We start from the raw sequence: 14,333 nt of genomic DNA on the forward strand, positions 1-14,333 counted from the left end.
AGCACAAAGCAGACAAAAGGGCTCATCTTCTCTCTACAATTCACATAGGATTATCCAGCTCCAAAACCTGAACAGGCCAACTTTGCACCAAATGCATCTGCTCCAAGATGACACTTAATAAAGGCTTTAAGCCTGACCGGAGATCATACTGACTCAGAGGTTCTATCTTGAACAGGCCCCTCAGAATCATGTGACCAGCTTCTGTGACATCAGCCAATATGAGCTACTCAGGCTGTGGGTATACCTGTACCCAAATAAACCATAAATGCCTCCTGAGGTTGGGTATGAGAAAGATTCATGATCCCTGATTTGGGCACATTTAGGGCTAGCACTCCATAAGACTTCCTGTCTAAATAATGAACTCAATAAACATCCATCCAGGACCTGGGCATCCCCAAACACTGCTCTGGCTCCTCTTATGGGAGAAAGAAGGGGATGTTCTTGGAGGCAGGTTCCCAGACCACAGGAAATGAAAATGGTAGCCTGAAATGAGAATGGGGGGGCCATAAAGAAGTCCCTCACCTCAGAACCACCCGGAACTGGTTGAATACCTCCTGGATCTGTCTGAGGTTGATTATCTGGAAGGAAGTGAACAAGGCAGAAGTTAGATCATGGGTACACCAAGGGACTAAGCTGTGGTTATGTTAGCAGAGAAATCTGTATCCCTTAGCTGACTCCAGACCATCTTGTTTTGAGAATGAGTCATCTGCAAACAGCCTCTCGGGAAAGTGGTAGTCAAGCCCTCCTCAAGATCAGAGAAATACCTGATTAATAGCTTTAAGACTAAATATTTGCTAAATTTATAAAAACCACTTTTTCTAAGTGAAGATCTCTATAAAATCTAAGCAGAGATCTTTGGTTCTTGAAAACATTTTCTAAGAAAGAAACTTTAATAAAATTTAATCAACTCTCTCCTGTTTCCAAAAGGTTCAGCCTGCCATTTTCAGATGGACCCCATTAACAAACATTTAGGTGTGGGCACATCTGTGGCTGGAGAAAAGTCACTAGCTTCCCTCCTGGCCCTAATGCTTATGGCATTACCCCTGATCAAAAGCTAGTTTGAGAATGTCCCTGCCAGGCATACTGGAACACATCTGCAATCCCAGTGACTTGGGAGGCTGAGGCAGGAAGATCTCAGGGTCGAGGTCAGCCTCAGCAACTTAGTGAGACCCTGTCTCAAAATAAAAAATAAAAAGGGGCTGGGAATGCAGCTCAGTGGTAAAGTATCCCTAGGTTCAATACCCAGTACCAAAACAAAACAAATAAACAAAGAAAAAAATATAAGAATGGCCCTGCTGAGAAAGCCATAAGAGCCCAACCCTCAGATGTCCCAGACTTGACTCTTGCAAACTGCCAACACTAACAGGTGGGGAGCAGGGAAGGTAGGGGCCTATGTGGCTCCCTGGTGAGGACTTGATGGCCTGCACTGTAAGAACAGGATGTATTTTCCCCCGAGAGCCCTTCCTTGTGTATCTGCTGTTTCTCCTCCTTGGCCCTTTCCAACATGGGCCCTGGGAGTCCTCCTTGTAGACAACCAGTCTTAGTGCCATGCTTTATCAATTTCATTTCACCAGGCACTGGCAAGCACCTGAGGGGCAGCAGCTCAGTTAATCACAGCTCAGTTTCCCTCCTCACTATGCACATGGAGCCACTGAAGTATCTGACAGTCATTCAGGCAGGAGACAGCTGAGCTGGAATTCCATCCAGGCACCCTAGCTCCAGGGCCTATGCTTACACCCCTGAGACAGACCACCTCACGTACATTGTGTGTTTAAGAGCACACTCTGTGGAGCCCCACAGCCTTGAAACCCTCAACACTGAAGCTGAGGCTATGGTGGGTTGAAGGGGTCCAGCACAACATCCCCAGCCCACTACATCCATTTAGTGTCAGGTTCCAAAGCCAGCAGAGCACAAAGCAGGTGTGCCTAGGACAGGGAGGCCCAAGTCAACTGAGTATGGTGTCCTATAAATGGGCTCCTTACGTCAATCTCGTCCAGTGTCCCTTCCAGGTACCTCCGCACCTGGGAGTTGATCTCAGCAATCTGGATTTCATCCATGGGGTCATAGGTCACAATGTTGCGGTTGGCCTTGAAGGAAGAAGAACATGTGGTAGGTAAATAGTTAGGACTTGAGCCCAAATAGGAGTAGCTGGGGTCATTCTGAGAACCAAAGTTGGAGACTGGGCACATCCCCTAGATGCCAAAGCTGGTCCTATTTGCTTCACCATCTGGTTCTCACAGAGGGCCAAGTGCTTGGGATAGAGAAAGGTAATGATGGGGTGAGGGAAGGAAAGACCACTGGACTTGAAGCCTGATGCTCCAGAATGTTCTACTGGCTAAATCTCAGTAGACCACAAAATGGGATAAGTTGCCTCTGCTTTGAAGACCCTCAGGGCCATGAACATCAGCTCAGGCAGGACCTCACCCTGCCCACTTCCTCATAACCCCTGCTGCTGCCCCTTCCCCTTCACCTAATCTGTCCCACCTCCCCTGAGCTTGACCCATATGTTGTATGCCCCTGGCCCCAGGCCCTCTAGCATCCTTTGCCTGCAATCTCTTACCAGGCTGTCATGGATGGCTAGCTCCTGCTTGAGCAATACTAGCTCCTTCTCCAGGTTCTTGACCATTCGCTGCCAGGGAAACATAAAAGAAGGGGAGATCATCAGAGAAGCCACCCTCCCTCTTCCACACAATTACTTATTCTGTGCCCAGACATCCTGGCAATCCCCAGGGTTTATGCTCAGTTTCTAGGCCATTCCCTCCCTGCTCGTGACCCTTTCCCAACAAGAATGAGTAGGGTTTGAGAGGCGTTAGTGCTCCCCTTGCCTTTGCCTTATCCAACAGAGTAAACTGAGAACAGAGAGAACACAGGCCACAGTTCCACCTCATACCCTGACTCCCCAGGGCCCCAGGCTTTTCCTAATCACAGAGCATAACAGCCCTTTCACTGCAGCCCACTGGCTCCAGGATGCTTGCTATGCATCCTTAGCCTTGCCAACCACTGCATAAACCGGTTACCATTCCCCAGTAATGATCACTTCTGTGGCGCTCGCCTATAATCCCGGTGGCTCGGAAGGCTGAGGCAGGAGAATCGCAAGTTCAAAGCCTCAGCAACTGCAAGGCACCAAGCAACTCAGTGAGACCCTGTCTCTAAATAAAATACAAACTAGGGGTGGGGACATGGCTCAGTGGTTGAATGCTCCTGAGTTCAATCCCTGATACCCACTCCCGCCAAAAAATACTAATAATGATTACTTCCATCACTTCTATTTTTTTGCCGCCGTAAAAATGTCTTTATGCTAATATTTCTGTGTCCTTATAGATTTCTGTAAGATAACAGTGATCTGTGCAGCTCTGTGTAATCTGCCCCCATTATCCCTTTTCTACTGCTCTCTCCTGGCCCACTCTATTCTCACCAAATTGGTGTACTCAAGCCTGTGCATGCCTACTCCTCTGCCTAGGGATGCTTTTCTCCCATGTATTTCCATGATTCACTCCAAAACCTCCTTAAAATCTTTCTTCAAAAGCTTCTCAATTAGATGTACCAGTCAACTTTTTAAAAATTGCAGTCCCCTACCCATCTCCACACCACTCTTTTTTAAAAAATTTTTTTAGTTGTAGATAAACACAAAATATCTTTCTTTGTTTTTTATTTTTTTATACCTTTATTTTATTTACTTATTTTTATGTGGTGCTGAGGATCAAACCCCGGGCGTCGAAAGCACTAGGCGAGTGCTCTACCGCTGAGCCACAACCCTAGCCCTATTTATTTTTTTTATGTGGTGCTGTGGATTGAACCCAGTGCTTCACACATGCGCTTGCTCAACCACTGAGCTACAACCCCAGCCCTCACACCACTGTTTTTAAAAATTTTACTCTAAAAAAAACTCACTCTATTTTTATAGCACATATTACCTTCCAAAATACTCTCAACCAGTGCTGTCTAACAGAACCTTCAGTAATGATGAAAATGTTCTCTGTGTTGTCTATTAGACACTTGAAATGTGGCCAGTGTGACTGAAGAAACAAATTTCTCAACGTTACGGAATACCACATGAGTAGAGGTTACTGCATTGGACATGAAGCTCTATTTTTTTAATTTGATGCTGGGAATCAGATCCAGGGTCTTGCACACGCTAAGCAGGTGCTCTACCACTGAGCACCACTCCCCAGCCCTAGAACTTACCTATTTATTGTGCTTATTATTATCTATTTCTTCTACTTCCAGTGGACTCTAAGTGCTATGGTTTGGATCTTAAATATCTCCCAAAGGCCCATGTGTTAAAGGCTTGGTCCCCAGGGTGGTGCTATTGGGAAATGGCGGAACTTTTTAAGAGGTAGGGCCTCGTAGGAGGTCTTTAGATCATTGAGAGCTTGCAATTGGAGGGGATATGAGGACCCTGGCTCCTTTGGCCTTCTCTCCTGCTTCCTGGCCATGACATTTGAGAATGCTCCATCATGCCCCTCCCACCCTAATGTGCTGTTTCACCCCAGGCCCAAAGCAACGGAGCCAATAGACCCTGGATGGGAACCTCTAAAAGTATAAGCCAAAATAAACTTTTCTCTTTTTTATTATCTCAGGTATTTTCTTTCTTTCTTTTTCTATTTTTGGTATTGGGGTATTGAACCTAGGGGTGCTTTACTGCTGAGCTACATCTGCAGACCTTTATTATTTTTTAATTTGAGAATGAATTTTGCTAAGTTGTTTAGGTCTCGCTAAGTTGCTGAGGGTGCCCTCAAACTTGCAATCCTCCTACCTCAGCCTCCCAAGTTGTTGGTATTAACAGTTGTGCACCATCATACCCAGCTCAGGTATTTTCTTAGAGTGATGGAAAGCTGACTAACACAGTAAAGCTCAGGCAGAGACTGTTATTTTGGTTCATGCAGCTCTGTGTCCCGTGTGTTTCAAAGAGTACTGGCACATTAATAAAGACTCCATTCATAGATTTAGACTCAAGTGGAGAAATGACACCAGAGGCAGAATTGTTAAGTCATTTACATCATTTGATAGATATTACCTGAATGTCTTTCATAAAAGATGTTGAGAACCTTCACTGTGAACAGGGTTTTCTTTTGTTGTCACAAAATGGCCACTGGAGGGAGCCCCTGACACCTGGATCCTGGGACTAGTGACTAGTTCACAGCCCCACTGGCTTTCTTAATACAGTCCTCATCCAGCCAGATCATCTGGGTACGGAGGTCCACCAGTCACTGTGCCCTCACCTAGCAAGAGGCACCAGACATCTGGCATTAAGGTGGCTCTGTGACAATTCTGGCCCAAAACCTGGGGCTCAAGGTACGTGATCAGAGTTCAAACTTTGGCCCAGTTCCTTAGGAAGTCCCATGTAGGTCTCTTTCAGGCACGGATTTCCTGTGTGGTCAAGAGGAGAGGCTTGGTGGCCAGCCCCAATTATCCCCATGCCCTCTTCCCAGCTCTGGAAAATGCATTGTGCCCCAGGTAGGGAAAGTCTGGCTGAGATGTTGGGAACTCTAGTTGGATGACAGTTCAGTGTGGCACACCTTGGGTCAATCAGAGGATAGTATGGGGAAATGAGCCATCTACTCCCATGAGGCACCAGCATCTGACTCACACTATGAGAACTCATGAGATGTTTCTTCTAAGACCTGGTAGGCATAATAGCCTTTTCTACTTCCTGGAAACAGGGGTGGAACAGCAGACCCCACAGATCAGGGTCTAGCAGCACTTCCTGGCTGACCAACTCCTTTTTTACACCAGGAACATTTTTTGGGGATAGAAAAATGCCTTGGAGGGGCTGGGGATGTGGCTCAAGTGGTAGTACGCTTGCCTGGCATGCGCGAGGAACTGGGTTCAATTCTCAGCACCACATAAAAATAAAATAAAGATACTGTGTCCACCTAAAACTAAAAAATAATAAAATATTAAAAAAAGAAAAAGAAAAATGCCTTGGAAATGGCACAAACTCATATAAGTTCCCTGATGCCTAGGCATTTCTATCTCAAATGTAATAGGATAATTCAGAGTTCTGCTTCAATCCTACACCAGGCTGCTGGGTAACTTTCAGGAAAGACATCTTCTCCATTTTGATTACACTGAAACCTAAGGAGTTTTTTTGTGTGTGTTTTTGTTTTTGTTTTTTCCTCTTGGCAGAAACACTGAGCTTGTCTCTGTTGTCTGTTTATGCCTGAGGCTCACACCACCTCGGAGATTCACAGACTGACAGAGTAGGAAGGTCACCAGATAGCATCAGTCTAACCTCCATGTTCACAGAAGAAGATTCTGAGGCTCAGAGAGTCTGAGTAGCTTACTACAGAAAGCTGGAAGCAGAAGTAGATTAGGAACCCAGTCCCCCAACTCACAGCCAGCCCCACCAGCCAAGGAAATTCTGCAGAAGCTATTCCAACCCCTGGAAAACAGGCATGATACTGAAAAAAGTGCTACAAATACCTAGAAATACTGGTTGCAGGTGGCAACCAAATAAAGAAAATGTCCAGCCTACAGGAAAGAATGCCAGTGAAACCTGGGTGGCCACCCTAAATCTAACTTTGATAGTACTATAGAGGCTCCAGTTTTTTGTTTGTTTTCCAGATAAATGTGAAGCCCCTGCATACCCCACTCCATGTCTACTCCCCTACCACCCCAGGGTAACCTCTGGCCTCAGGTGGTCTTTCATTTCCATGCATCTTCTCTTCTACTGCACACATATATCCATTGATGATAACTGTCATCATTTTGCATGTTTTTACACTTAGTGTAAATAATACATGCTGGCATTTGATCCACTTTAATCCTCAAGTTGTTTTCTCACATGATGTTTACTCATGCTGGTAACTCTAGCTCTGGCTTCCTCATTCTATAACATTTGAGTTCCTCTCCTGTGAAAGGTACTGATTGCTGGGTGCAGTGGTGTACTCTTATAATCCCAGTGAATTGGGAGGCTGAGGCAGGAAGATAGCAAGTTTGAGGGCAGCCTCAACAACTTTGTGAGGCCCTAAGCAACTTTCTGAGACCCTGTCTCTAAATAAAAAATAAAAAGAGAAATGGGGATGTGGCTCAATAGTTACAGTAGTAAAGCACCCCGGGTTCAATCCTTGGTACCAAAAAAGAAAAGAAAAAAAAGAAAGAAAAGAAAGGGTACTGGTAGTGTTTCTACCTTTCATTATAATAATAAGCACTGTGAGCACCATTCTTGGGAGTATCTCTAGACTATATATTAGAAGTGACACTGTTACTCTGTTGACAGGAGAGTGCTAGCTAATATTTATGGAACATTTTCTCCATGACAGCACTGGGCTAAGAAGTTTGTACACATATTCTGATTCTTCACAAGATCTCTTTTGAGAGTGGAATTCTATTATTTCTCCAGGACGGTCCAGCCCAGGGGTCCAGTTCTTAACTACTATGCCAGTGGTTCTCAAAGCATAGCCCCCAGAGCAGCAGCAGCAAAAGCTTCATCACTTGGGAACTTATTAGAAATGCAAATCCTCAGGTCCCAACCCAGACAGACTAAATCAGAAACTCTGGGAATGGATCCAGAACCCACAGCAGGCTGGCCAGGTGATTCTGATGGCTGGGCAAGTTTGAGAACCACTACCTCAAACCATGAGTTAGTTCTACAGTGCCATGGGACTGTCCTTTTCTTCAGGATTTAGAACCTGGAAAGTTTAACTGGTTTGTCATGAGCTTAGGGTCCCTGCCTTCAAAAACTATGATTCTGCAGGCATCTTAATAGAAAGCCAAATTATCAGTAAATGTGTTTGCTTTATCAGATGTTGACAAAATGCTCCCCAAATGATTGTATAAATTCATTCTGACTAGAAATGGGGAAAAAAGTCTAGAAAAAATCATTTTGCCTTTTCAGAAAATTTCCAATTTTTGCTAGTGTGAGGATGTAACATTTTAATTTGCATTTTCTGGTTAAAGGCTTGTGTGGTTTCCTGCCTCAACCAAAGATACACACACAGATGCATACCCACCCCCATCTTCCCACAGTGGCAAGTGCCTACAAGCCCCTTAGTACCTCAGCATTGTACTTTTCGTTGATGGCAGGCTCAGTGGTGACCAGCTTCATTCTGCTGGCAAATCGCAGTGAGGATAACTGAAAAACAGACCAGGCAGATGGATGTCAGATGGCTTCCCACTCAAGTGAGACCCCAAGAAAGCTGCCTTACTCAGAGACCCTGGCTGCCTTATTCAGAGACCTCTCCTGTTTCTTCAGGCTACCTTGTCAACTGGTGTTGGTTCTCTTCCCTCAGGAAACCTTGGCTGGAAGGGAGTTTGAGGGGTAGGACTGGGGGTCAGCAGGAGAGTACCTGCTTAGCATGTACCAGGGCCTGGGTTCAATCTCCAGAATCAAAAAATAATATAAAAAAATAAAAAGGGTTAGCTGGGCACAGTGGCTCACACCTGTAATGCCAGCAACTCTGAGGCAGGAGGATCAGGAGTTCAAAGCCAGCCTCGGCAAAAGCGATGTGCTAAGCAACTCAGTGAGACCCTATCTCTAAAGAAAATATAAAAAAGGGCTGGGGATGTGGCTCAGTGGTTAAGCACCCCTGAGTTCAATCCCTGGTACCAATAAAATAAAATAAAAATAAATAAACAAAAGTGTCCCCCAGTGGGATAGGGAATATAATAGGGAGAGCAGAAAGTTGACAGAGAGTACATAATGTAGCCTGGTCCTCAGTTTATACACTACAGGGATGCTACTTAGTGGTAAAGCCAAAAATCTAACTCAGCAGAGTTTAAACTGTGTGTGTGCATGTGTACTGGTTGGCCTCTGTCTTTGGAAAACAGTGGGTGGAGATATTTGTAAAATGAACAAAAGGAGACCACTGTGAAAGATGAACCCTAAACAGAAACCTGCTCCACATGCCTCCTAAGCCCACCAGGTTCCACCAGAATCCCTCTGGAGGGGCAGCCAGACAGGGGTAATTATGAAAGGAGACTTATGAGGTGGCCACATGAGCAGGTATTTTCAAAATGGCCCAGATGCTATGCCCCACTGCACGATGTCAGATGAGGGCTGGAGTGCTCCTTCTTGGCAGAAAGAAGCAGAGAGAAGCATCAGGAAGCAGACATGGAGATTCCAGCCTCATCCCATGCTAGGCTGACTGTCACCAAAGGGGCCTTGAAATAAGGAAGGTTTAGAAAGGGGATGGGTTGCCTCAAGGAAGCGGTCCCTCAAGGAAGAACTGAAAGGATTCTTCCTTGGCTGTCAGGTCTGGTAATTAAGAACTCTTCCACTCACCACTTGTGTGACCTCAGATAGATCTCCCCTCTTCCTTGTAAAGTGAAGGGAGCCCTGCCTTGTGGGATCCCTGGGAGGCTTAGTGGCAAAGTATACAATGTCAGCCCTCAGAAGTCCCTATTGTGAGAGATGGTATTACTTCTGTGAAGGGCCAAATCAGACCCTCCTATTCTAAACACAGCAGCCAAGTGTAGTCATGACTCCATTGCTGTGGTTACACACACATACACACACATACACACACACACACACATGTTGGTGCACAAAGTAACACAATCCGTGCCAGAAACATTTTTTTTTCTTTTTACAGTATTTGTTGCTGTTTAATCCCCAAAATACAATTAGGACATAATTAGCTTTAAAAAATCTATTAAAAAAATTAATAGAAAACTTTGCTATGGATTTAATCTTACCCACTTTGCATTAAATTTGCCTTTAGAAATCAAAACATTATGGCTCTCATTCTTAAATTAAATGACCAAAAATGTTAGAAATTCCAAAGAAGTTCTGAGAACAATTATGGTTTAAAACAATAAAATTTAAATATTAAAAAAATGGCCTAAAATTTTTCTCCCATAGTTTCTTCTTTTGTTACTCTTCTATTGGGACAAGCAAATCTGCAATACCAAAATATTTGTTAAACATAAGGGTCACAGTTATTAAAAAATTATTTCTTCTAAATTTCAAATTTATCCACTGTTAGTCATCTAATTAGAGAAAATAATGAACACTAATTTTAAATTTAATTCTTCACAATATGCTTGGTAGAAACATTTTGTAGTTTTAAAACATTTGTAGAAGAGAATGATTAGTTTCCACACCCTCATATGTCTTTGTCCCAAACACCTGAGGCCCTCCCTATAGGTCTGTGGGCTCTCCTGGATAGAGACCCTGACTGGTGGGGCATTAGGCCCTGTAGGTACCAGGAGAGGTGCTTCCTGTGCTGTGGAAAGGGGTCTTCCACTGTCATGGAGAGCATGTGCAGGAGTATGTATGTGGGGTGCTGGGGAATGGAGCCCAGGTTTCACGAATGCCAGGCTCTACCACGGAGCCCAACCCCAGCCCAGAGGACGTCTTTCTTAATGAGGCATCCAAGAGACCCGTTTTTTATGACTCCCCTTGGGGTTTCACCATGCTTTGTTATGAGATGAGACCAAGAGATTCCTGTAGCCTTCCTCTGGGGATGCCACCTGCACGTCAGCTGGAGCTCCTTGCCCCAGCCTCCCAAGTCCCAGGGCACTGGATTCATGGCAGATGTACTCCCCCTGGAAGTTAGGACTGTACCTAATGAACACCACTTAGAGGCCCTGCAGGTGTGCACTGCCCCATAGCATCCTGTTTCACCTAAATGAAAAGGGTTGCCTTAAGTATTCACACTTTTTTTCCCCCTGTACTGAGGATTGAACCCAGGGGTGCTTGACTACTGAGTTACACCTGTTAGTCATTTTATTTTGAGACAGGATCTTCCTAAGTTGCCCAGGATGGCCTTGAACTTGTGATCCTCCTGCCACAGCATCCAATCAAATATTCACACTTGTAGAGTAACGTATCTAGTGATGGCCTTCTAGACCTGTCTTCTTTATGATGAGAGGCTCTTCAAAGGAGAGGAGGAACCCCAGCCTGGAGGGGTCCAACGGTGTGAACTCACCTGAGTCACTGTGTTGGACCTTATTTCTGCCTCTGGTTCCCAAGAGCTTCTCCCCTCCCCTGGTCACATGGGTCATGCCACTGGGTTAATCTGTGGCCATAGCTCTTCCCTACTCAAACCCTGTGGTGGCTCCAGACACTTACAGGAGAATAGCCAAGTGCTCAGCCTGGTGACCAGGTCCCATTCAGTCTTGCAAATTTTCTTTCTCTCCTTCCTGAGCCCTCCTCTGCAGGAGCCAGATGTTCCTGGCATGGGTAACACCTTCAGTCCCACTGTTACCTCTGCCAAGATTGCCTCTGCTCATCCTATCACCAATCCTTAAACTCCAGCCAGCTCAGTGCCAATAGCTTCAGGAAAAGTCCCCCTTCTTTCCTCCCTGGACTCCTCTACAGGGATCCTCCATCTTGGCCTTTCACATTACTTAGGGCCATGGTTTCTTTCTTCCTGGGCTGGGAACTCTGAAGCTCAAAGCCAGAGTGATATGACTCATCTCTACCAAGCTGATCCCTGTTTACCACTGGTACATGGCAGGTCTTGATACCTATCTTAGAAGTATAGCCTGGAACACTGTAGTGTTTTCAAGATGTTCAAATATGTGTGATCATAAAGAACAATCAACTGTCCTTCTCAATCCAAACTCAGAAGAGCAGCCCCCCCAGGAGGCATGTGCCTTCCCTCCTTTGATAATCTCTCCTGCCCAGCCAGCCTCCTGCCTTGTCCTCTTCCTCAACACAGTTCAGTGCTTGGTGTTTGGATCCCTGCCTGAGCCCCTCAGGGAAATTTTAGCTCAAACTCCTCCCTGAGATCCTTGATAATGACTATGGTTAGTGTGGCAACTGAGCCAATCAGGAGCCAGTCTTACCCAGTTCTGGCACTCATGAAGAGGGACTCCAGTCTAGTTGCATGGATTTTTTTTTTTTTTAGATGTCAATGGACCTTTATTTTATTTATTTATATGTGGTGCTGAGGATCAAACCCAGTGCCTCAAACATGCTAGGCAAGTGCTCTACCACTGAGCCACAACCCCAGCCTGCAGTGGCTGTCTTTACATACCGTTTCTTCCAACTGGGCGGCTTCTCCATAGATGTTTGTCACAAGGACCATATTGCAGTTTCCCCCTGTAGAAAGACACAGAAGGGCATGAATCATGTGGATCTTCTGCTAGGAGACTCCCTTGGGGCTGGTGGGGTTCTGTTATGGACTGCATGTTTGTATCTCCACAAAATTCCTATGTTGAAGCCCTAACCCTCAAAGTCCAATCTCCAAGTACCTGTGTGACAGTATTTGGAGGTAGGGACTTTGGGAGATAATTAGATTTAGAAGAGGTGGGGCTACTATAACGGGATTATTGTTCTTATAAGAAAAGAGATTAGAATACTCTTTCTGTGTGAGGATGTAGCCAGAAGGTGGCCATTTGTAAGCCAAGAAGAGGACCCTCATCAGAAATCAAATAAGCCAGCACTTTGATCTTCCAGCCTCTAAAACTATGAGAAATATGTTTATTGTTTAAATTACTCAGTCTATGATATTTTGTTTTATCAGCCCAAACTAAGAGTTAGATAAGACAACCTAAGCCTGTATAATGCAGAGGGAGAGAAAGAGGCCATCAGATGTACCTAAAAGAGGAGCCAAGAGAGAATAGTAGACAGCAGTGGGCAGGGGAAGGGGACAGGGTCAGGATAGAGGATGTGAGCCAGGGTTCCACTCAGGGCATCACTCACCTAACAATCAAAAAACAGTGACTGTGTCCTTAGGCCCAACATAAAGGCCTGAGGACCATGGGAATGACAAGACATAGGCCCCACTGCTCTGCCCAGAGGCTGCAAGGGGAAGGAAGGACATGATGGGTGAGGTCCTCACCCTGGTCTTTGAGACCATGAAGGATTCTGGTTTAGGAACAAGGGAAAAAGACAAGGTATTCCCAGCAGAGGCAAAATCTTAAGTAAAGGTTCTGAGAAGTGAATTGCAATGGCATGTGCTGGATGCAAGAGGGTTTGATTCTGCTTTTTCAGGTGTGTCTGAAGTCACGGTGAGAGGGCTATGGGTAAGTTCAGGCCCTTGTGAGGGAGCAGTTCTAAAATCCACAGTGGCAGATGTGCCAGGCCTGCCCTCCCTGGGACACAAATCCTCCTTTCTGGGCAAAAATCGTATTCTCACCTAAGGAGTCCTTCAGGGCATGAGTGAGCTTGCACTGTCGGAAAGGGATGTGGTCCCGCTTATGGTCCCCAAGGGCAATGATGGCTTGCTCCAGGAAAGACAGCGACTTGTTGATGTAGGTGGCTTCCTTCAGAACTCGACCCTCGGACTACAAAGCAAAGGCAGTTCTACTTGAGAGGGAATAGCTAAGAATGGCTGCCCTCCTGGTTTGGGGTGATACTGCATGTTTACAGGCAGGCTAAAACCTCCTTCCCAGAACCAGAGTCTTCCCTCAATGTTGTGGGGTTGTATTCCATCTGGGGCTAATAATGGTAATACTCAGGAACTTAAGACAACATTCATGTGAATGTTCGCAAAAAATATGAATACTTACATGAATATTCATATAAATATTCAAAGATTTGCACTAACATAAATGCACATGGGAATACTTATACAGAGAGCTAAGCAAGTAACCTTGTGAGCATTCACACAAACACCAATACAAAGCAACATGTGAATACGCATGTGGAATACTCTTATGAATACTTGTGTTAACACACTCCTTTTTCTCGAAATGCAATACTCATGCAGACACTCATGTAAATATTTATATTCATACATAGAGAAACACTATACTAAAATGGAGTGTTTACTGAGCCAGGCATCTTGCTAATAATTTAGGGGCTATCATTTCATTTAAGGTTCAGAAAAATCCCATGGAGCCGAATTACTCCTCTGTAGCAGCCATTCCACCTGTACTAATTCTGTCCCTCCAGCAAGCAGATGGATGTGCTGCACTTCACCTGGCTCAGGACTATGCCTTTATATCCCAGTGAGGGACAGTCCATATGCACAGGCACTGGGCCAGACACAAGTCCCATGTCTGGCTGAAAAGGAACCTCTTGCTCCTCTCACTTACCCCAGACTTCCCCAGTCTCTCTGAGCCTGCCAGATCCACCAAGTTAATTTTGGAAGTAACATACTTTTCATCTGATAAGGTCCGGGAATGTGCCTACAAAAAACATCCAAACAGAAGTTAAATGGTCCCAGGGAGGAGCATCTGACCAGACGGTCCCCAGGGGAATTGACTGCCCTTCCCAAGCTATTCAGAGCTGCACCCACCTCCATGTAGATGGTGAAAATGCAGTGTGACCTGGACGAGTTTTTGTTCATCGTGTGGGAAGCTATAATCCTGTTGGTCTCTCCCTGAAGAGGAAGGGAAATGTACACATACTGAAAAGTGAAAATAACAAGGCATTCCAATAACTCTTTAAATTATACCAATAGCTACACAAGTGATCTCATATCACTGTAATCAGT

At 45.2% G+C, this 14,333-nt stretch overlaps 1 protein-coding gene across 4 annotated transcripts in view; it reads right to left on the minus strand.

The window, feature by feature from the left end:
• The window catches only part of Kif9 (kinesin family member 9), a 64,718-nt gene that overhangs the window by 24,979 nt on the left and 25,406 nt on the right, over positions 1-14,333 (minus strand). For all 4 annotated transcript variants that reach the window (XM_076869910.1, XM_076869930.1, XM_076869919.1 and 1 more), the window contains 8 exons: positions 14,136-14,219; positions 13,933-14,025; positions 13,032-13,179; positions 11,928-11,992; positions 8,000-8,077; positions 2,561-2,629; positions 1,983-2,087; positions 523-578 (listed from right to left, as the gene is read on the minus strand). In XM_076869910.1, coding sequence (XP_076726025.1) covers positions 523-578; positions 1,983-2,087; positions 2,561-2,629; positions 8,000-8,077; positions 11,928-11,992; positions 13,032-13,179; positions 13,933-14,025; positions 14,136-14,219 — 698 coding nt within the window. The remainder of the gene's footprint in view (positions 1-522; positions 579-1,982; positions 2,088-2,560; positions 2,630-7,999; positions 8,078-11,927; positions 11,993-13,031; positions 13,180-13,932; positions 14,026-14,135; positions 14,220-14,333) is intronic.

The sequence above is a fragment of the Callospermophilus lateralis genome, chromosome 1 (genome assembly GCF_048772815.1).
Source record: "Callospermophilus lateralis isolate mCalLat2 chromosome 1, mCalLat2.hap1, whole genome shotgun sequence".
NCBI classification, from domain to species: domain Eukaryota; kingdom Metazoa; phylum Chordata; class Mammalia; order Rodentia; family Sciuridae; genus Callospermophilus; species Callospermophilus lateralis.